Below are 22,235 nucleotides of genomic sequence, written 5' to 3'. Positions count from 1 at the left end.
AGAGAGAGAGAGAGAGAGAGAGAGAGAGAGAGAGAGAGAGAGAGAGAGAGAGACACAGGATTATCTCAGGACAGAGAAAAAATTGAATTAAATTGAAATTGACTTTTGTCTACAACAATATAGATAATACCTCCCTTTTAAGACCTACGACAATACTGTGGAAAAAATGCAAGAAAAAACGAAAAATACAATACGAAATTCATATCAGACTCTATAATGTGAAAACTTTGCTGTGCAAGGTTCATCTGCTTATTAGAATTGATAATGTGGGTGCTTTATTGTAAAAGAATATTTCGTTTTAATTTTCATCAATGAAGATTTTTCACGCATGAACAAATTCAATAGAAAACCTGGCGAATTTAGAAAATCCTATTGGAATTCTATAAGAAAAATTCGATAAGAAAACGTCAATAGATCTCGAATTTTTGTTAGAATTTTTCGCTTGAGATTTTTTCCATTACAAATTAATGGGCACAAATTCTCCAAGTTTTTTCCCCTGGATTTTGTTTTATTTTGCATTACAGAATCGGAGTGAAAAAAAATTAGAAAATTGATGCCTCAGGATTTCTCACCTCAATGGAACAGCTTTCTCTTGATAAGTTGTTTTCAGATACCTCATCATTCATGTAATTTCCTCTAATTTTACTCGAAAAATGCCACAAAAACGAGCTCTGTTGTCAAATTGAAGATTGAGACTTTTTTAGCGTGATCCACGATGAACCATTTAATAGACAATAGATTCCTTCATGTCGAATCAGCTAATGCCCGCAGAGGCCAAAAGAATTTTCTCGCGAATTCGCAAGGTTTTCTATTGAATTTTTTCATGTGATGTGAGACGAGAGAAAATGGCCGATGTGAGCTATTTGTAACGGCATCATCGCCGGCATTTTTCTTTTCATCAATTAGAACAATATCTACTTTTTTACTAAACATATACATAAAAGTCCTGTAGAAGACGAGCTGAATCTTCACTAGGCAGTTGAAAGCTCAAAATTAACGTAATTAGTACGACATTGAGAAATCAATTTTTTTTATAATTCAGTAGCGAAGTGGTAAAGCGGTACAAGTGAATGAATATCTCGGAATCTAAGGGAGATAGCAAAATTTTTGTCATAACCTTTTTTGTAGAGGCGATTGAGAGCTACAAAAAATATAATGACAAAAATTTCGCTATCTCCCTTAGATTCGGAAATATTTCTCAAAAACTCAACTGGGAGATGAGTCGACTTGAACCGTTTCACCACTTCGCTACTGAATTAATGGAAAATCATTTTCATTTACAGTTTTAAAGTGAAAATGCTTGGTACTGGCGCCTTGTATAAAATTCTACGCTTAGATAAAACCAAGCTTTGTGATTAAAATGCCAATTAGATTGTAAACTAAAAATTCATACTCAATAATCATGTACTCTGACATTTATTTTCACTCGCAAGTTAGAAAAAAAAAACTGAAAATATGTACGTTAACGTAGTTGGATAAGTGTGCGAGGGTTGAATCGTGTGTTGATATGAAAATTACAATCAAGTGTTATTAGTTTTCTAGGAAAATGAAAGACGAGAAAATATATCTAAAAAAATAAGAATGATTGAAACTGATCTACCGAGTGTGGAGAGAATTTATTTTCAATCAACAGTAGTTTATTTACTATCTCTCGAGTCTGACTGTCTTGATACATGGCCTACCATATCTTTTGTACGCCTCGTCGATGAATGCATTTTCCATCTGTCTAACAATCTCGTTGAAGAATAAATTTGACAATTGGGAGTGGAGAACTGATTTGAACTCGAATGACAGTGAAAAATCAATGACACTCGTGTTTCCATTGTTCTTCAGTCCCGGACTGAAGATCCACAGAGTATTCAAGTGATTGAATAATTTACCATCTGTACATACGGCCTTAACAAAATAGGGTTTGTGCATTGTGACTTTTGAGGTGTAACTCTCGTTGAGGGGTGGAAATCCAATGGATAGACTAGCATTCACAGCATCTTCTCCACGCCACAATATATCCGATTTTTTACAAAATGGCACGAATTTTTTGTAATTCTCAATATCGGCTACGACTGTATAAATTTGCTCCATTGAAAACCTAGAAACAATAACGTTATTTTTCTCTCGAGTCTTTCTTTTTTTGTTTTTTGAAAATCCTCTCATGGTGTCAGTGTCTTGATAAATATTACAATCTTACGATGGGTTAACTGAATTTTATTAAATTTAGAGAGGTCTTTTATGTGAACACAACACTGTTTTACCCGATCAATTTCCGACCCTCATATTCTCTCGTTCTGTTACGTCTCTCGTGTGGAGTTGTAAATAGTTGCCTCCACTGTCCGTCGAAACAGCCCCATTTTTGTAAAATATATTTTTCGCCCGAATAAATACTCCTGTAATACAACGTCATGAATGATTATTTAAAAACACTCCATAAGTCTAGTCTTGTCTTGTTCTCGCAATTGTCGAGAACTCGAGAGTAGTCGAGAGTTGGCTAAAGTATTTCTCATCGCAATCGTTCGCTCATGCGCAGATGGTTTTTTTGTTATGGGTCGAGTCGAGCCGGCACTGATACCACAATCTCCGAAGATCGGAATATGTGTAGATTATAAACAATCTAAAAATGACTGGCAAGTGAATTGTGGTAAAAGTTTCGATCTACTAAAAATTATCTATATATTATCGATATTATCTATATTATTTTTTCCTATTCCTATTTACTAAAGATGAAATAAACGTGAAATTGTTTTATATCGAAATATCCTATTTACTAAAGATGAAATAAAGTGAAGTTGTTTTATACCGAAATATCTCGAAACTGCCTGACCGCTAATCCTCAATTCTGATTGGTCAATTAGTCGCGTGAAGATTAAAAATTATTCACTGATGGTTCACTCTTCATTCTCTTAATTCTCTTCAAGTCATTATCAATATTTATAAAACATCTGAATATATGAAGCACAAGTCTATTATTATCTAATCCAATTAGAAATCTGCAGAAAATTATCTCTAAGATGAAAAATTCACTAAAAGTCTGTCAAAAAGATATTGCCCCACCCGCGTCTTAAGATAGCAAGCAGATAATTTTTCAAAAACGATATCTCTAGGACGGACATTAGTATATATTTTTCATCTTAGAGATAATTTTCTACAGATTTCGACTTGAACTTGGGAAATTTCAAGTTCGTCTTTTCCCTTCGAAAATGCGTCCTGGCGGGAAATTCTGCTCTTCATAGAAATGCCCCCGCTTGGCATTGTATATAACCATTACATAACCAAGTCATACGGCTGAGAGGCATTCAAAGGAATTGATAGTGATTGAGAGAAAAAAATTGAAAGTCGGATTTTTCCGTTGTTGCCCTCAAGATGGCAAATATCAGCCCGGCCTGGAGGTATTGTTTCAAACAAGTGAGTGCTGTTATAAATTCCAAAATTACCCCTCCATGCCCCCACTTGTCACTTAGCACTGTCACTGACAGTTGGCTCCGGTTAAATTGCACAAAAACTCGTAACAAAAATTCAGCAGCAAATTGGTAAAACGGTACAAGTCAATGTTGACTATCGCCCAGTTTTCACCGAATATCTCAGAACCTAAGAGAGATGGCAAAATTTTTCTCATAACCTTTTTCGTAGCCCTCAATTCGCTCTACAAAAAAGGTTATTACGAAAATTTCGCTATCTCCCTTAAATTCGGAAATATTTCTGGAAAACTCAACTGAGGACTGAACTGGCTATTATGAACTCTAGGTGCGATCTTTCCACTGCTCGTCTCCTCAAAATGCTGAAGCCAGACTGAAGACGTTCTCGATATACCGTTGGAATCCAGACAAGCCCGACGAGAAACCGTACATGCAGGACTACAGTGTCGATCTCAGCAGTTGTGGTCCCATGGTCCTCGATGCTCTGATTAAAATTAAGAATGAAATCGATCCCTCCCTCACATTCAGAAGGTCATGCAGAGAGGGAATTTGTGGTTCGTGCGCCATGAACATTGGTGGCACCAACACATTGGCGTGCATCAGCAAGATCGACAGCGATGTCAAGAGCACGAGTAAGATTTATCCCCTACCGCACATGTACATCGTGAAGGATCTCGTTCCTGATATGAACAACTTCTACAATCAGTACAAAAGTATTCAGCCCTGGCTGCAGCGTTCGGACGGCAAGAAAGTGGGGACACAACAGTATTTGCAGAGTGTTGACGATCGTAAAAAATTGGTTTGTCATTCATTGTTCTTTTTTTTTCAAATTTTTTATGGTCAGTTCAGTGCGAATGACTGTGTAATCCATTTTTGGCTCTAGGATGGTCTTTACGAGTGCATTCTTTGCGCCTGCTGCAGTACTTCGTGTCCGAGCTACTGGTGGAATGGAGATAAATACCTTGGACCAGCTGTTCTCATGCAGGTGAGTGGAAAATTATAATTTTCGTTTGTCCATTCATTCATTTTTCATTTTTCCATTTCAAATTTCAACAGTTTCGTGTTTTCACTGGGCTTTATTTTTTACTTCAGGCATACAGGTGGATCATCGACTCTCGAGACACTCAGACTAAAGAGCGATTGGATAAATTACGTGATCCATTCTCAGTGTATCGATGCCACACTATTATGAACTGCACTCGAACATGTCCCAAAGGCCTCAATCCTGGCAAAGCAATTGCAGAGATTAAGAAATTACTGGGTAATGTCATACAGAAAGACAAGCCGGGTCTCGATACAACAGCACTGCACAACTGAGTCTCAACTCGATCGAGTTATCTAGAAGATTTTCGACTTCTCAAACTTACCAGTGATATGAGCAATACAATAATTTGATATTGATGTAAAAAAGATTTAAAGAAGGCTAGTTGATTGGAAATTGACAGAGGATGAGGTGAATTTTTCGTAGTTTTTCATCTACTTTGTCTGCAAGTAAAACGACATAATTATCGAAATTATTTTTTTTATTTCACTCGCGGCACTCTTCAAGGTAGAATAATGTAATATTTATTGAGCAACTGATGAATAAACTCTGGAGTCTCGATTACACTGTATTCTCTCGAATAGTTGAGTTGATCCAATTGACGAAACTGTAAACCCTCGTAAATACGTCGGGACTCCCTCGTGCACAGGGAAGGCCGTAAGATACAAGGCCAATTTGGTAGCCTTTCGATACCAGAGGTCCACCAGAATCCCCCTAGAATTAATGTGAATACAAACAATGGATTAATCTCTCAATTCACTGAGAGAAAAAATCATTTTTGGCAAATATTCATCTAGTTGAGAGGAGCATTTATTTTGTTCAAAATCGTATTTCTCCAATCGAGTCATTCCCTAATTAGATTTCAATTATGAGAACCGTGTTACTCTAGAGGATGACTCTGTTGGGTTCCACGATTTTTCTTCCCCGACAGATTTTCCTAAAACAAACTCTCCTCTTTTTCCCATCGATACCTGAGCAAATAATCCCTACGAAGAGTAAAGTGAATGAAAAAAAATTAATACAAGTCATAATCATGTTTATAAAAATTAAATATTACAAGAACAGTCTACAGAATATTACATGCAATTCAATCAGTGAAAATGGACAAACAAACAATTTCAATTACGAATTTCATTAATTTCTTGCAATTCTTCATCGATGAAACAAGACATCAATAAACGACCGGGTGATCGTAATTCGGTCGAGGCTTACAAAAGAAGGATAATCCCCAGTTATCATCACAAAAAACAACTGTTTTGACCAAATGTACGTCAAAATATACAAATTGAATCAGAAAATTGGAAACGGAAAAAGTTGGGGAATATTTATCATAATTAAAACAATAAAACTTGAAAAAATCAATGGATGTTTGGAAAAAATAATTTTGTTTTTTAGTGTTCACTACATTTATTTACTTGTTAGATTACTTACATGACAGGCACCTTCGCCGCGTTTATTCAACGTGCAAATCTGAGAATTCGTTAGGAGCCAGTGTCTCAACTTACACTTCAACTGCGATATGACCTTAACTTCCAGTTGCTGGAGTTTATCGGGCACACGTCCATTGAGCTTGGAAGCAGGCGAGAGAATATTAAGAGTATTTCACTCGTATCAGGGTATCTTTTTTTTATTTACATACCACAGTAGTTCCCCAGCCAGTAAGAACGGCACGAGTGTTAATTCCATTGAAGTTTTCTGTCGGCAATTTAATTGCCTGAACATTTTCATTGAACTCTATATCTTTCGTGACACGAAGAACGCCTACGTCGTTATGAATGAGGATCATTGTGAATTTTGGATGCCATTTCAGAAATCCACATTGATAGTATTCGGTTCCCTTCGATAGCGAAGTGGTACCGACAAGAACTTTTATTGCCGAAGGCGATTGCCTGCGCAAAAACAACGATTCCGGATTTTTCAGGGCAATTAAAGTAGCTCTACCTTTCGGCCGGGCTACGCTGTACTTTTGGATATTTTCAGTTTTTAAATTTTTCAACTAAATTGCATGGAAAAAATTTGAAAAATTCATACCCAGTCAGTATTATCTAAATTTCGCAAAATATTGATATTTTTTCAAACATTTCCCTCTTATGAATAAATAATAAAACTTGTTTGCAAAACGGTGGATTATTTTTTATGAGGTGACAAAAAAATTCTTCACTTTTTCATATCTAATGAAAAAAAATTCTGATTTTAATCTTTGATTACAATGGAAATGTTGATTTTCACATAAGACACTGGGTCAAATCCTGATTTTCAAACATTTCTTCTTTGAAAAACCAAAACGATAATTAAATTGAGAAACAAATTAGAATCCCGAATCTAATCGAGTTTTCTGCAATTTCTTTGCAGTTTTCAATAATATTTGAATTTACCGTAAGGGTAGAGCTACTTTAATAAATTAATAAATGATGCTACGTTTACCCCTGGAGACAGTGAGCTGCGGTGAGAATCCATCGCTCGTTAATTATACTCCCACCGCAGAAGTGACGATTATTTTTCTGGAGAGACACTTGGTAAGGGTACTTGCCCGCAGGGGCGTCACTACCACCCACTATTCGCTCTATTGTCGCGCCTATAGAATAATCAAATTAGTTTGAAAATTATTTTGGGTTTTACGCACGGACGAAAAAGTTTAATAGAAAATCCCAGAAAATATTCAATGGAATTCGATTTTTCTATTTTATTTGTTCTCTTCAGATATTTTCTATAGGATTTCCTCCGCACAAATTTTAAGATTTTTTGTCATTCATTTTTTCATATTTTTATAAATTTATGAAAGAAAATTATTTAATTATTATGAAAAATAAAAATTAAATTAAAATTAAAATTATTTATTATTTATAAATTTATTTATAAATAAATATTTTATCTTATTTTCTTAATTTTTTTAAACAATAATTTATTTGTAAATAAATTTATTTATAAATTCATAAATTAAATAAATAATTAAATAAATTTATAAATTCATAAATTAAATAAATAATTAAATAAATTTATTTACAAATAAATAAATTAATTGAAAAAAATAATTTTTTCAATATTCTTTTCCCGTGAAGAAAATTAGCCAAAAACTAATGGAAAATTCAATAGAACTCCAACAGAATTCTCTAAAAATCTACCGAACTCACTAGGTTTTTCTATTAAATTTTTTCACCCGTCCGACGAAAATATATAAAAAAAAATTTCTACCACAGCTGAGCGCAACAGGAACAGCGATGACCAGTAAAATTCTCGCGATATGCATTTTAAACCCAAACAAGACACTATCCATTCATCTCGAATATCTCACCCATTTATACAAAACTTGGCTCTTCCTTGATTGCCATTAGATTACTTATCAATTCGACTTATCAATAACAATGCGTCGTGATTATTTTTATCGGATGCTCGATTGGATGAGAGTGCGCATTACCATTATAAATACTTTACCAATTAAATGTACATCGTCAATGATTACAAGAGTAAAATCAATTTTTTTCAACAACTTTATTATATTATTATTATTATTATAGAAAAAAAATACATGGTTTCTCTGTAACAGTAAGGAGAAGAGAAATGATATAGGTGTAATCAACAACAGAGAGCAAAAGGCACAAGTTGTAACGCAATGATTGATTGACATTTCAAAATCTTGGTTTCATCAATCGGCGATATGAGTGTGAGCAAAAAAAATAATGTGAATAATTTTGGAAGATACAAATTTCCCATTGATTTATACACAAAAACCCTATTCTTTCCTCCCACTATTAATATTTCCTTTGATTTTGTTTTTGACATTAGCCCCTTGGACTTGATATTTTACGTTAAAAATCCATTCACACTGAATAAAAGAGAAATAAACTTAAAATTAATCCACACGTACACACATGTTCACTAATTGTTAATAGAGGCACCATGATTCTGTTAGCGTCTACCTAATGTTTATTATTTTCGATCTTCCTTTTCCGCGATCCATTGATTATTATAATCCATCTACACCCCAAACAATTTAACAAATAATACATATACAACTGATGTATCTCCCTATATTTAATATTATTTACAAAAAAAATAAGATAATTGTTAGTTAACATTGAAGTCTCATTATCGACTAAATAAAAAAATATAGTAGACACTTAATAATTAATATTTGAGACTTTTTCAATAAATATTGTTGAGCTGCTCTTTGTTGGTTGTCAGTCAAGAGTTACTCTAATATAAAAAGGATTATATGATTTGTTTGATGCATTAGTGTAAAACAAATCACATGAAAGAATGGATATATCTCTATCCCAGTTATTTAAATTTATGTTACAAGGGAAAATTGTTCTAAGATTATTATCAAGTGATTATGAGATAGTTTTTTCAATACTTTTTATCAGGGAAATGAGTGTTCCAGTGGCAGGGGCGGAGTTATGGGTGGCAAATGATCTCCACACGTTGGGAAATTTGGTGGTATTGGTGGTAAATCGGCGTGTGTACCGACGTGTAGAATTAAATTCATACCAATCACTATGTGGAAGAGGAAGTGACAATGGAAAAGCCAATATCCTGTGAAATAACGGAGTAATAAATTTTTGTTAGCAATAATTTATGGAGAAAGTATTGTTTCATCGTGCACTGAGAGAAAAATGACAGTTATCAAACAAGTCTTACTTGTGCCGAGAAAATATTTTTTTGAAAATTATCAAAAAAGGATTTTTTTGTGCCAAACATGCAGAGAGTGCGCCGGAATGAAAAATTTTTGTCGCAAAAATAGATTTAGTAGTTGAAAAAAAATTGCATTCTCTGCAGACGCAAGAAATGTCATTTCTAGCACTACTCCTTCGTTATTCGATACTCCCCTACGTATTTTGCTCCCGAAAAATCTTTGTTATCCGCCTCTAGAGCCAAATATTTCGTTGCCATCGAAAGCAGAACAATTATTCATGTTTGAGACTTTCAAATTCGAACCAAATACATTTTTTTGGCAATTTTTAACTGGCGATTTTGTTGGCCCAAACAAGATTTGTTTGACAACGCGTTTGTTTTTCTCTCAGTGTGGATATAAAGTAGCGCAGTCAACTCACCGGGATTGTCCGCTCTAAATCTAAAAACTACGTAGCCGTTGTTAGGCACTGCTATTGTGTCCTTAGACGGTGGCAAATTGAATTCTCGGTGCAGTAAGCCGCGTCTGTCCAGATCCAGTGCGTGCTTCAAATTAATTTTCTTGACGTTTTTGTCGGGCGATCGACCCATTCCAATAACATTGAAGGCATATCCGTGCAGGTGGAATGGATGCGACAGATTTGGCTGTTGAACTGTTGTTTAAATGCCATTAGAGGTGGAAAATAGTGATTTAAGACGGAGATTGGCAGCAATCATTGATTTAGTGATATTATGACAAGTTGATTTACTTATCTTCATTGAAATTTGAAAAATAATATGCTAATTGGTAATTTGAATTTTTCAATTGACTATTTACTGAATAATTGACAATACGAAATTGTCAATTAACTATTGAGTAAATATTTCTCGATGTCATAGAAGTATTTTTCGATTAGCCAAATAATCGTCAATAAATAATTCGGAATTTGAATACTCGAATTGATGATTAATTTAACAATTGAAAAATTGTTTGAACAATTGAAAAATAATGATTCAAGGCGGAGACTGGCATCAATCATCAATTTAGTAATATTATGACAAGTCGATTTCCTTATCTTAATTGACTATTTACTGAATAATTGACAATACGAAATTGTCAATTAACTATTGAGTAAATATTTCTCAATGTCATAAAAGTATTTTTCGATTAGCCAAATTATCGGCAATAAATCATTCGGAATTTGCATCAATCACTAATTTAGTAATATTATGACAAGTTAATTTAGTTATCTTCATTGAAATGTGAAAAATAATATGCTAATTGGTAATTTGAATTTTTCAATTGACCATTTACTGAATAATTGACAATACGAAATTGTCAATTAACTATTGAGTAAATATTTCTCGATGTCATAGAAGTATTTTTCGATTAGCCAAATAATCGTCAATAAATAATTCGGAATTTGAATACTCGAATTGATGATTAATTTAACAATTGAAAAATAATGTTTCAAAGCGGAGATTGGCATCAATCATCAATTTAGTAATATTATGACAAGTCGATTTCCTTATCTTCATTGAAATTTGAAAAATAAAATTCTAATTAGTAATTTAAATTTTTCAATTGACTATTTACTGAAGAATTGACAATACGAAATAGCCAATTAACTATTGAGTAAATATTTCTCAATGTCATAAAAGTATTTTTCAATTAGCCAAATAATCGAAAATTGAATACTTGAATTGATAATTAATTTAACAATCAAAAAATTGGCGAGTAATATTGACAATTGACTAATTCAAAATTCAACTCGAATGAAAATTTATGATTATGCCTATATCTTCCTCACGGAATGACTAAAAAAATTGAAATACCTTCGTCAACGAGAACCACCTCGACAATTGCATTATGCGGAATATCAACTTTGTGGGTGCACATACAATTAGCTCCACAATCTGCTGGTCTATTATCCCCATTACAAAACTGCTCCGGCGGTATATCATCAATTTGCGATAGAGGTGGAGCCGGTGGGAATGTGAATGAAATCTCATCAACGAGGGATATTACATGATCACCCGTCGGTGCAACTGTATTATTCATTCACATTTAATTTTTTTGTGAAAAACGAGAGAAAATTATTAGCAACGATAAACATACGACAAAGCAGTAAACAATAACTCTTAAAACGTGTCTTTCCAATACCTAAGAACCGGTTGTACGTGTTAGGTTGAAAGACTTCTTCAGGTCGGTAGAAGAGGAACCTGAAGGGCAGGAAAATTTTAACATCCGGTCGTGCCTGAAGAATTCCCTCGTCTATGTGCCTGGCATTCTTCAATTGATTTATACAAACGGCATCTTCCCTCGGCATATTACAAATGGCGTCAAGTGGATTGAGTACCTGAGTGGACAGACCAGTGATGGAGAAAACGTAAGAGGAGCCATACTATTTCAATCGTTTTTTTTTCGATTTAAATAAGAATTGAATGTGATATAGAAGTGTTCCAAACAGGCCTTGTAATGTTATTTAAAAAAAAATTTTTGAAAGTTATGCGAAATCAAAATTTTTAGGTTGGACCAGGTAGTTAATTTAAGAAAAAAATATAACTCGATAAATATCGATTTTATCAAAGAAGTGCAAAAGAGCTTTTTTATTCAAAACATGTGTAAGTTCCTCTTGAGAAAGAATAAATCTAAAAAATGCAATTTCTCAGCCATTCGTGGCCATTTTTCAACGATTTCAATAGTAATATAGTAGTATAATCACTATTATTATATTAATATAATAATAATAATAATAATAATAATAATAATAACAGTAATAATATAATAATATATTATTTCTATATTATTATATTAATATAATGCTAGCGATATAATAATTATCAGCGATTTTAATAGTTATTAAAATTTATAAAAAATGAAAAATAATTTTTTTAATTTTGTATTTGTTATTAATTTAACAAACTATTAAAATCGGTGGAAACTGACAGCAAAAGGCAGAGAAGTTGAAGTTTTTTGGAAGAACTCCGAACGATTGAATAAATTAATAAAAAATAATAAATGTAAAATACTCACAACACCTTGCGGTAAACCAAGATCATACGTAGGCGGCTGTGAGGCGGGTTGATAGGGGCCTCGCGCATACCTGAGAATGGCCAGTTGCTGTGCCCTTTTGATACCACACTCTCCGAGACCCCGGAGCTGAATCCAATAGGCGCCCACCGGCTGATCGGCATTTATAACGAAATCGTAGCGTTCCCCGGAGAAGGAGATGACCGTATCAACGGCCACCGGTTGCACGGACTCACCGTCGGTGGCTATGAGATTCAGAGGGTGCCCTTGGAATGTTATTTGCGCTGGACACACTGATCCGAACGAATTGATCAGGCGGAAACGGTACCGACGACCTGGAGTTATTGTGAATACTTCCAGGGGGGTGTTGGTCATAAAGCCAGTATTGGGATCCTGCGATTAATTAATTAACACGGGTTAATTGACGAGGGCTAACCCCTCACGTACGGCGTCGATACCGTGCATTGACCCGTAAACTTGTCCCATCGGCCGGGGTCAACGCATGGTGTCGACCCTTTCTGTCAACAGTAAAAAATCATTTTCTCGAATTCTAAGAGACACATTGACATTTGGAAAAGATATCTGGAAAGTCAATGGAATTGTCTCTGCAGTGAACTATTTTATTTTATTTTTTTTCAATGACTTTATTTTTTTTTCTATGAACAAAAGTTGTGGATGAAAATTTGACATCCAACCGATTCAATCATTAAATCATCTCGTTTATCGACAAAATTTCCCCCGAAAATTTTGAAATTTTTACTGAAAATACTTCAATGATCCTTCTGTCGAATGGCGGAAGTTAAATTTCGATTTGTTGAATAATTTGTTTGTTATAAATAAATTTAGCATGTTCGAAGATCTCGGCAATCAATTGTCGGCAAACATTGAAATTCGTGTCGAAAATTAGGAAATTCTCTAGGAGTTTATTTCAAAGTTCAGTGCAGCCAATGCATTTTATTTCAATTTTTTTCGTTCGACTGTTTTCAAGTTATCGTTCATTGAATATAACGGAGTTGACGCGCCGTAAGTCTCCCGGCCGTTGGGTCAAGCCGCGTTATATGGGCGCGGTACGTGAGGGGTCAATTATCAGGGTCAATGGGGTTTACTCGTGCACTTACTCGGAATTGACCCTTTCCATTAATGAGAACAGTTTCCGGATCTTGTCCGGTGTTGACAGCAAGTCGTCCGGGATATCGTTCGGCTGCGTCCTCGTGCATCCAGTCGCTGATCATAACGACGTGGGTCGTGAGATCGTAGTCGTAGAGATTGCTGTTTGGGTCTTTATTCGGCGGCTGTCGTATTACAATACTTCCGTAGAGTCCGTCCATTTTTTGTAGTCCAGTGTGAGCGTGCCAGAAGTGAGTGCCAGCATTTGATGCTGTCCACTGATATCTAAGACATATTTGAGGGATGGAAATAACACGACACGCGTCAATGTTAATAAACAAATTCAACAGAATTATCCACACAGGAAAAAAGTTAATAGAGAACCTGGCGAATTCGCGAGAAAATTTTATTGGAATTCTACACGTTTTCTATAGGATTTTCTCTATTGAAAAATTTCGTTTGTTTTTTTGTGCTGATTTGATTGGACATTCAATAATAATAATAATAATAATAACAACAATAATAATAATAATAATAATAATAATAATAATATAACTTTAATTAAATTATAATTAGTTATTATTATTATTTTTTATTAAATTTTAATTTTAATAGAAAAAATTTTAATTTAAATTTAAAAAATAGAAAATTTAATTAATTTTATAAAAATAAAAAAAATTAAATCGGTAGTGTTGAGTCAGTAGTTTTACCTGAATGTATTTCCCTCTTGAATAGGGCACTGGGTAACATAAGGCACTCCATCATAATACTGCGATCCTCTCTGCCAAATACCGTGCCAATGGAGAGTGGCCTCCATCCCCTCCATGTGATTTTCAACATCAATAACGACTTTATCACCCTCGCACACTTGAATACTCGGTCCAGGAATCATTCGATTGGCAGTTAAAATTCCGCGCTCCACACCGTCCGCTAGTACGCATTGACAATGGCTCCAGACAGTGTTTGTTGTATTTGGGGTGCAGACTTGACAGGCCCTGAAAGCGTTCCATTCGAATAAAAATATACAAATAATTGAGCATGCATTATTTTTCTATTTTAATTTACATAATGATAATCCGATAGAATTTTTATTCTCCGATCCTCAATTTCTGTCAATTATTCCATTCATTCGTCAAATCATCTAATCATCAAAAATCATCTAATTGTGAATGACAGTCCCCTAATTGTGGAACCGCAAATGAAAATAAAATAAAATAAAATAGCCTAGGATAAATGAATTCAGCGACTTACGCTCCAAGAACAGTATAATATTCAAGAGTGAAATGGTAGTAACATATTCGCGGCGGTTCACCCTCTCTGCAGGCCCTGGCGCACTCATCAGGCGCTGATAATGCCGGATTTCTTCGGAGCTCAGCAGTCGCCCGCTCACTGTAATCGAGCGGTCGTGTTCTCGGTGGTCTAACGGTGATACCCAAACTGCCCAGATTGTCTATACCACCGAAACCACTTTGAAATGTACCACTCGTTGACGGATGCGTCTGCACAAGACTGTGGGCCGAGGAGAAAAAGCTCGATGTGTCGTCTTGACTGAAGACATTTCCGGTTTTAATCGCTGGACTCCAGAACGACGAGGCCGCTGTCTGGTCGGTGGCTGGCGATGCCTCTGTAAATTTCACATTAACCAGTCAATAACGGCAGCAACGGAATTCTACTTTACTATGTTTAGGCGCATGATAAAGGAGTTTGTGCAACCGAGCGGAAAAGAAAATGCCAACAAAGTACAAGTGGGTGCTGCATGAAAGTGTCTGTACGGTTTCTGTGACACGTAGGTCCGGGTGTTATAAAATAAACGTGAATATGTGGCGTAATAATGTATGATTGTGATCCTGCACACGAGATATGTCATTTGTAAAATCATATCGGTGAAAAATCTAACGGACTTGCTGCACGATTTTTTGTAAATAATAATTAACGTGATAGATATACACTGAGAGAAAAACGACAAAGTTCTCAAACAAGTCTCACTTGCGCCGAGAAAATAGTTCTTTGAAAATTATCAGAAAAGGATTTTTGGTGCCAAACCGGTAGAGAGTGCGCCGGAATGAAAAATTTTTGTCGAAAAAATAGATTTAGTAGTTGAAAAAAAATATCGCCTCTTGAGCCAAATATTTCGTTGCTGTTGAAAGCAGAGCAATTATTCATGTTTGAGACTTTCAAATTCAAACCAAACAAATTATTTTTTGGCAATTTTCAACTAGCGATTTTTTTGATCCAAACAAGACTTGTTTGACAGCATGTTTGTTTTTCTCTCAGTGTAGCGTAAGATATTGCGAAAATATTCTGTACTGCAGACTCTGAAAATGTCTATAAATCATAAAAAATAATAAAAGTCGATTTTAACTATTGATCAGTTTTCAATGAATACTTCGGAAACTAAAGGAGATAGCGAAATTTTCGTTATAACCTTTTTTGTAGAGCCGATTGAGAGCTACAACAAATGTCATTACGAAAATTTCGCTAGCTCCCTTAGAATCCGAGATATTCTTCAAAAACTCAACTGGGAGATGAGTCGACTTGAACCACTTCGCTGCTGATTCGAAAAATCGTACGTTAAAATGGAAAGGAATTGAGAAGAAAATAGCTCAAATCTAGTTCGTGAATCAGAATGACCTTTTTTGCAATTCATGATCTTTAACATCGAGTGATGAGACTCCCTGTTTCTTCCCAGAAGTCAGGAGAAGGCCTTTGGGTAGACAAAAGGTCAGGGGAGAGTTTAAATGATCATGGGAGAAGTTGAAAGTGTCCCTGTACATTTTTCATTTAAATAGAGACAATCGCGCTAAAACATTGAGGAAAGTCTATTCAACATCCAGAGGCTCATAAATATCGGCGCCAAAGGACTAAAAACAGAACGATGAAATGGCTGATTTAGATGAGTACGAGTTGTTGTGTTTGCATTGCATAATCACCATTTCAGTTATGCATTGCCAACACATGAAGATGATTAATCCAGTGCGAACTTGGCCTCAGCCTCTCGCGTTTCCCCATCTCGCCGTCCTCGCAAGAAAAATATGAATAAAATCGGCTCGTTCGGCCGATTGATCTGTCGATTACTCGAAGTGCTCGCAAATTGCGTCAGTGTAAATTGAAATCAGACACCTTGAACTTGACGCAAGGATTAGTATTATTATTCATGCATGAATACATCTTTTGCGGGACTCGTAGCGATGGGATAAGGCGATGGAACTGAAAGGTCAATGCGCTGTCTCATATTTCTCGACTAGTGAACGAAGTTTCCGTTTTTTTCTCTCATTTTCCTATTTACGTATTGGGGCAGTAGCTCATCGAGCGGAAAACAATCCTATTTCCTATTTACTGATGATGAAAGAAACGTGAAGTTGTTTTATATCGAAATGTGTCGAAACTTTCAAATTCTTCAAATGGCAAAATTTTTTTCTGCCTCATATTTGTCATTTTTTCATGTGTAAAGTTTATCTTTATATCAAAACATATCGAAATTGCCCAATTGTTGATCATGAGAAACAAAACAGTATTTCTAAATTTTTTTAACGCTCAAATTATTCTTCGCTTCCCAAATTTTAATTTTTTCATATTTATCATACGCAAAAATAATCAATTCTTGTCTCTCAGATTTTCATACATAAACTCTAAACACTACAAAATTCATGAAAATTCTTTGAAGATCTACGGTTATCTGGAAATTTTTTCAGTTTTCCAGGAAATCAATTCACAATCCTCCCCTCATTTTTCAACAATAACAGATTTTAATGAGATTATTTTAAAAAGTAAAAAAAAGAATTAATCGAAGATTAAGAATTATTCACTGATGTTTCACTCTTCATTCTCTTAGTTCTCTCCCAGTCATTATCAATATTTATAAAACATCTGCGTACATGAAGTTTAATAAATTCGATTTCTTCATTTTCGCAAGGAATAGATAAGCGCGCGCACAGGTCTAGTACATATTAGGTGAAATTTGATCAATTCGCAAATGTGAACGCAGTCACGACTGCTTTGCTTTTGTAATTTATCGTCACTCGGGCAGTCATCATCGTATTACGGCGCATTGCGAGTCCACGGGTAATATCAATTATTTCAGCTACTGACGACTTCAACCGTTTACGTGTGTCTTGAACGTATACTAGACGAAACCCAATATATGCATTTTATTGTGATGACCTATTCCTTTGGGGGGCCTTACGGTCAGACTGCCCAAAGGCCGACAGGTGAGAAAGTAAAAACCGAGTGAAATATTGCGAATACCCCTATTGTAAGGTAAAAGGTAATATTATATTCTGAAATTTTTTTTCTTTTACTCCACATGAAACGACTTTGCAATCGTACAAATTTCAATTTCGTCGTTTCAAATTTAATTATTATTTTTATTGTAAAAAACTAGTGAAATTATGTCTTTTAATAAAAGAATGTTACGTTTTTTGTCAGCAATTTATATTGCTGGGCTTGATTTGGAATTATTTCCATCCTAGACTTGAATATGATATAATATAATATGATATAATATGATATGATATAATATGATATAATATAATATAATATAATATAATATAATATAATATAATATAATATAATATAATATAATATAATATAAGCAAAAATTGTAAGTTTCAAAAAAATATGAAAATATGAAATATATTATGAATGAATAATATTTCCCCCGTATGACGAAAAAATACATTATAATAACAGCAATTTTCAATTCATAATTTTTTGACTTGACCTAACGCTGATGCGCATTCCCGACTACTTGATTAGAATTTTATCAACCAGTTTCCTCATGTTTCCGAGGGTTGTAGATGCATCTATAGCCGTGGGCGCCAAACGATGCAGAAAGCGTGACACGGATTCACGAGTATCTGCAAAGCATTCACTGAGTAGTTGAACTGTTGTTCACACTGTTAAGTCGGAAGTGGCTAGTGTGCCGTCCTTCATTCTTAAACTGCTCAAGTTTACCCAGTAATTAATTTTATATTCCCTTGTGTCGGGGTTATCGGAGCATCTAGTCCATCGGGGTTTGGTTTTTATTATTTTTTCATCAACGCAAAATGACAAAAAGAGCATGAACGGCTTTTAGGGATAAAAATGGATGATAGGCCGGGGAATAAGTGGGTCAGTGAGGTATTTTGGAATGCACGAAGAAATACAAGTCGGCCTCGGTTCGATGTACCTAGTTTGAAACTCGTTTTGCCCGCTGATTTTATAGTATCAAGGGTACACACGTTGGTCATTCCCCTGGAGACTTTTGGCGGCGTCAGGTGGGCACGGGGCCAAGTTCGAGGCCCATTTCATCCGATGCATACATTACCGTATTACGTCAACGATAGCGGGCCCCAGTGGAACGATCGATTGCCGAATTTCCGAAATGCCAATTTTCCTTCAATAAAAACTCCAGCACAACGTTTTTTGAAGCCAATCTATTCGGCGTATTGTGTCATTAGATTTTTTATAAATGATAGTATTTTAACCCCTGACGTATGGCGTCGATACCATGCATCGACCCATAAAATTGACCCATCGGCCGGGGCGCATGGTCTCGACCCTTTCCGTCAACAGTAAAAAATTATTTTCTCGAATTCTAAGAGACACATTGACATTTGGAAAAGATATTTGGAAAGTCAATGGAATTGTCTCTGCAGTGAACTATTTTATTAGATTTTTTTTCAATGCATTTATATATTTTTTTCTGTGAACAAAAGTTGTAGATGAAAATTTGACATCCAACCGATTCAATCGTATTAAATCATCTCGTTTATCGACAAAATTTCCCCCGAAAATTTTGAAATTTTTACTGAAAATACTTCAATGATCCTTCTGTCGAATGGCAGAAGTTAAATTTCGATTTGTTGAATAATTTGTTTGTTATAAATAAATTTAGCATGTTCGAAGATCTCGGCAATCAATTGTCGGCAAACATTGAAATTCGTGTCGAAAATTAGGAAATCGGTTATTCAATCGTATTAAATCATCTCGTTTGTCGACAAAATTTCCCCCAAAAATTTTCGCAAGGGTCACACGGGTCAAAGTGTCAGATCTTGGATTTTTTGCCAAAATCGAATTTTTTTCCGGGTGAACGTTGATTCCAACTATTTAAGCGCCGGGCTAGTCAGAACTGTCAAAAGTATGTGGAAAAAGTGAAAACTGAGAAACCGTTTTTTTTGGCCCCAGCCAAAGGGTCAGATTTTCGGGTTTTCCGGGGCAAGTGGATTTTCGCCAAAATCGAATTTTTTAGCCGGGTGAACGTTGATTCCAACTATTTAAGCGACGGGCTATTCAGAACTATCAAAAGTATGTGGAAAAAGTGAAAAATGAAAAAAAAAATTTTTCACTTTTCAAAATTTTTTCATTTTTCAATGAAAAAAAAAATCAGCATCGAAATTAGCATTTAAATGATGTTCACCGTCGACGAGTTGCGTGCCGCGCGCCAGGGGAAATAGTACGAGTGTGGCACGCCAAGCGGTGCAGTCGAATGTTAATATTATTAATAGTATATAATACCTCATTTGTTTCGTTTTTCAATTTTAAATTCAATTAATTTTCCAACTTTAATTATTTTTTCATTCAGATCTATCGATCTACCAGACTTGATCATGTGATTAAATGCAAATGACGATGTATACATGATTGCGTGTTTTTTTTAGTGCTGCAAAGAAACCGTGCAAAGTTTTAATGTTTTCATGAGCATCGGAAGAAGAAAGCTGACCTGGTGGTTTAGTTCGTACGTGTGTTGCGATAAAAAAAAAGAGAGAGAAGAGGGAAATAGAATAGACGACTCAAGGAGCACTTGCGTATCTATGACGATAATGTAATTTCCCTCGTCCTGTATATTTTGTTTCTATTTGAATTGTCACGTTTTTCGAAATATCTTTCTGCGCACAGAGTTGTAAACTCATTGACCTTTTTCCGAGTACACTTATCCTGCTAAAAGTGAATAATGTACTTTTTTTTCTAGACGTGGAAATAAATGGGAACGTGCAAGCAGGTGAAAATATGCGTTTTCTCTCCTGACTTTTCTTGAAAGAAAACTACTTGCAATTTGGCACAGGCAATGTATCAGCGGGTGTGCATGCATTTGTAATATTGAGAGGAAAAAGGGAAAATTATTTTTCGTTAGTGTAAAATAAATTACGAAAACGTGACTGAAATTGAAAAATTTCTCGCGAATTAAGGGGAGACTACTGGGAGTTTGAAATCACATTATATTAATCCGATCAAATTTTTCATCTCCGATTTTTATTCTTTGCTATTTTTTTCATGTATTCTATCAAAATGTGAGGATTGAAATTGAATTGATGGGTATTGTTTGATTATTTGAAAAAATATGTCAATTTTAAAACTTTTCGGAGACATAGAAAATCGAAATTTTCATTTTCTTGCGAATCGATCATCATCCCAACAAAAAGTATCAATACTCTCCTTATTATTTATCATAAATATCTCTTCATTTGAAAATGAGAAAAACTGTTCCCACAATTTGTATACTTCAATGGGAATAGAATCTAATAAATTTAATTTAATCTAATCGCAAAGAAAAATTGGAAGAAAAGGGGCGCGAAGCGCCCCTTCGCTAGTAATTAAATAATTGAATGAATAATCAGGGCAAAAAAAATGATTGTTTATTGTTCTTTTGTCCCTCAGACGCTTAAAATATTAAAAATCGTCCAGGACCTCCAATTTTTGAGCTACAGAGGATTTTTTTTTCTCAAAATTTTTGAAAAAATGTGTACAACACCATTTTTAAAGTGTGCGGGGTCAACGAGCAACAAACAATTAATTTTTTGCACTAATTCATTAGCGAAGTGGTAAAACGGTTCAAGTCGACTTAGACTATCGGTCAGTTTTCAATAAATATCTCGGAATCTAAGGCAAATGGCGAAATTTACGTAATAACCTTTTTTGTAGCTCGTAATTCGCTCTACAAAAAACGTTCCCATGAAAATTTCGATATCTCCCTTAGATTCTGAGATATTCTTCGAAAACTCAGCTAAGCTCCCGAATTATTCGTTTTAACACACATATACTTCAATCTCCCTAACGATTATTCATCCCGTCGTGCAATACAGTCAGTAATAGATCGGCAAATGAATCCCGACACGTGAAACTGAACATCCCCGCCCCTCTTGCCATCACCTTACGTCACTCTTGCCGGTGGGAAAGTCTCGGCTGTCTTGTGTCATCTTTATTATAAATAATTAATGAAATTTTCACCCCGAAAAAGGTGACTGATGTTTTTCATTCCGCAAATCTCCCACGAAAATCATTGAACAACAAGTAAAAATCAAACGGGGACAAAAAAGGGTGTGGACCAGCGAGAATGTTGTGAATAGATGCCAATATGGAATAACGGGTCTACACTTTCCCGACCTCGACTCTGTCACGATTACAATTTTTTTCCGTTTTATATTTCATCATTATAGTGTTTAATATGCGAGAGGCCTGAGATGGGAGTCCATTATTTTTTCTCGATGTCATTTAATCGAACTGTCCCGAGCCTAAAACGCAAATTAATGATGATGGAATATGCTGCAATTGTAGCATAATGATGGCAACGAAAGGACAACAGGAAAGAGGGACAACTGTGGCCCATTAAATGCCGGAAGTGTGGCAAGATACACTTGGCGAAATGTCTACTACTCCACGGGGCTGAATTCCCACACAGCCTCATAGAGCCACTCGGAATATAATTAATACTGCACTATAAAAAAAAAGTTGGAATTTTTTTCTCCTCTCCCTTGCACATCGCAAATTGACATACATATTTTCGTTGTGATTTTTTCTTCGCCGGCTTCAATGCATTATCCTCAATAGACTTTCGCTTTCTTAGGTGACTTTAATGAGTGTCTGTGGAAGCTCAAGTGGTTTTTTTCAAAGAGAACTCAAGGTGAGCGCTCTTTTGTGTGACCCGCGGTGGGTGTGTTACGTATTAACTACCTAATACGGCTGTATCTAAATAAGGGGGAAAAAATGTCCATTTTTTGGCATTTATTCACGCTCAAACTATTCCGAGAAGATAATTTTTACTTCACGGTTTTGTGCA

General features: G+C 35.1%; 4 protein-coding genes across 5 annotated transcripts; 1 reads left to right on the top strand and 3 right to left on the bottom strand.

Moving 5' to 3' along the window:
- Window positions 1-1,597: 1,597 nt before the first annotated feature.
- On the bottom strand, window positions 1,598-2,494 carry LOC107037393 (coenzyme Q-binding protein COQ10 homolog B, mitochondrial). Its single transcript, XM_015255926.1, has 2 exons — window positions 2,253-2,494; window positions 1,598-2,089 (listed from the first exon to the last, which is right to left on the bottom strand). The coding sequence occupies exons 1-2, from the start codon at window positions 2,399-2,401 to the stop codon at window positions 1,645-1,647; spliced, it is 594 nt and encodes a 197-aa protein (XP_015111412.1). The 5' UTR covers window positions 2,402-2,494; the 3' UTR covers window positions 1,598-1,644.
- Window positions 2,495-3,233: 739 nt separating this feature from the next.
- Window positions 3,234-5,814, top strand: LOC107037391 (succinate dehydrogenase [ubiquinone] iron-sulfur subunit, mitochondrial). 2 transcript variants are annotated; one of them, XM_015255924.2, is made up of 4 exons: window positions 3,234-3,399; window positions 3,739-4,209; window positions 4,294-4,395; window positions 4,503-5,814. In XM_015255924.2, exons 1-4 carry the CDS (start codon window positions 3,358-3,360, stop codon window positions 4,725-4,727), a joined length of 840 nt encoding a protein of 279 aa, XP_015111410.1. In that variant the 5' UTR covers window positions 3,234-3,357; the 3' UTR covers window positions 4,728-5,814. The 2 variants fall into 2 exon arrangements, with proteins under 2 accessions (XP_015111410.1, XP_028981891.1); XM_029126058.1 differs by lacking the exon at window positions 3,234-3,399 and adding an exon at window positions 3,449-3,532.
- Window positions 4,916-7,775, bottom strand: LOC107037392 (chymotrypsin-2). Its single transcript, XM_015255925.2, has 5 exons — window positions 7,645-7,775; window positions 6,877-7,027; window positions 6,092-6,341; window positions 5,884-6,021; window positions 4,916-5,166 (listed from the first exon to the last, which is right to left on the bottom strand). Exons 1-5 carry the CDS (start codon window positions 7,724-7,726, stop codon window positions 5,014-5,016), a joined length of 774 nt encoding a protein of 257 aa, XP_015111411.1. The 5' UTR covers window positions 7,727-7,775; the 3' UTR covers window positions 4,916-5,013.
- Window positions 7,776-7,932: 157 nt separating this feature from the next.
- LOC107037364 (laccase-5) lies at window positions 7,933-16,210 on the bottom strand. The gene is made up of 9 exons (XM_015255884.2): window positions 16,183-16,210; window positions 14,453-14,825; window positions 13,912-14,196; window positions 13,213-13,486; window positions 12,098-12,487; window positions 11,225-11,420; window positions 10,897-11,109; window positions 9,504-9,734; window positions 7,933-8,985 (listed from the first exon to the last, which is right to left on the bottom strand). Exons 1-9 carry the CDS (start codon window positions 16,208-16,210, stop codon window positions 8,813-8,815), a joined length of 2,163 nt encoding a protein of 720 aa, XP_015111370.1. The 3' UTR covers window positions 7,933-8,812.
- Between the last annotated feature and the right edge of the window lie 6,025 nt (window positions 16,211-22,235).

This window comes from Diachasma alloeum, unplaced genomic scaffold (genome assembly GCF_001412515.2).
Source record: "Diachasma alloeum isolate Michigan unplaced genomic scaffold, Dall2.0 Dall_scaffold_00219, whole genome shotgun sequence".
Taxonomy (NCBI): domain Eukaryota; kingdom Metazoa; phylum Arthropoda; class Insecta; order Hymenoptera; family Braconidae; genus Diachasma; species Diachasma alloeum.
This window is presented reverse-complemented; position numbering and strand designations above follow the sequence as displayed.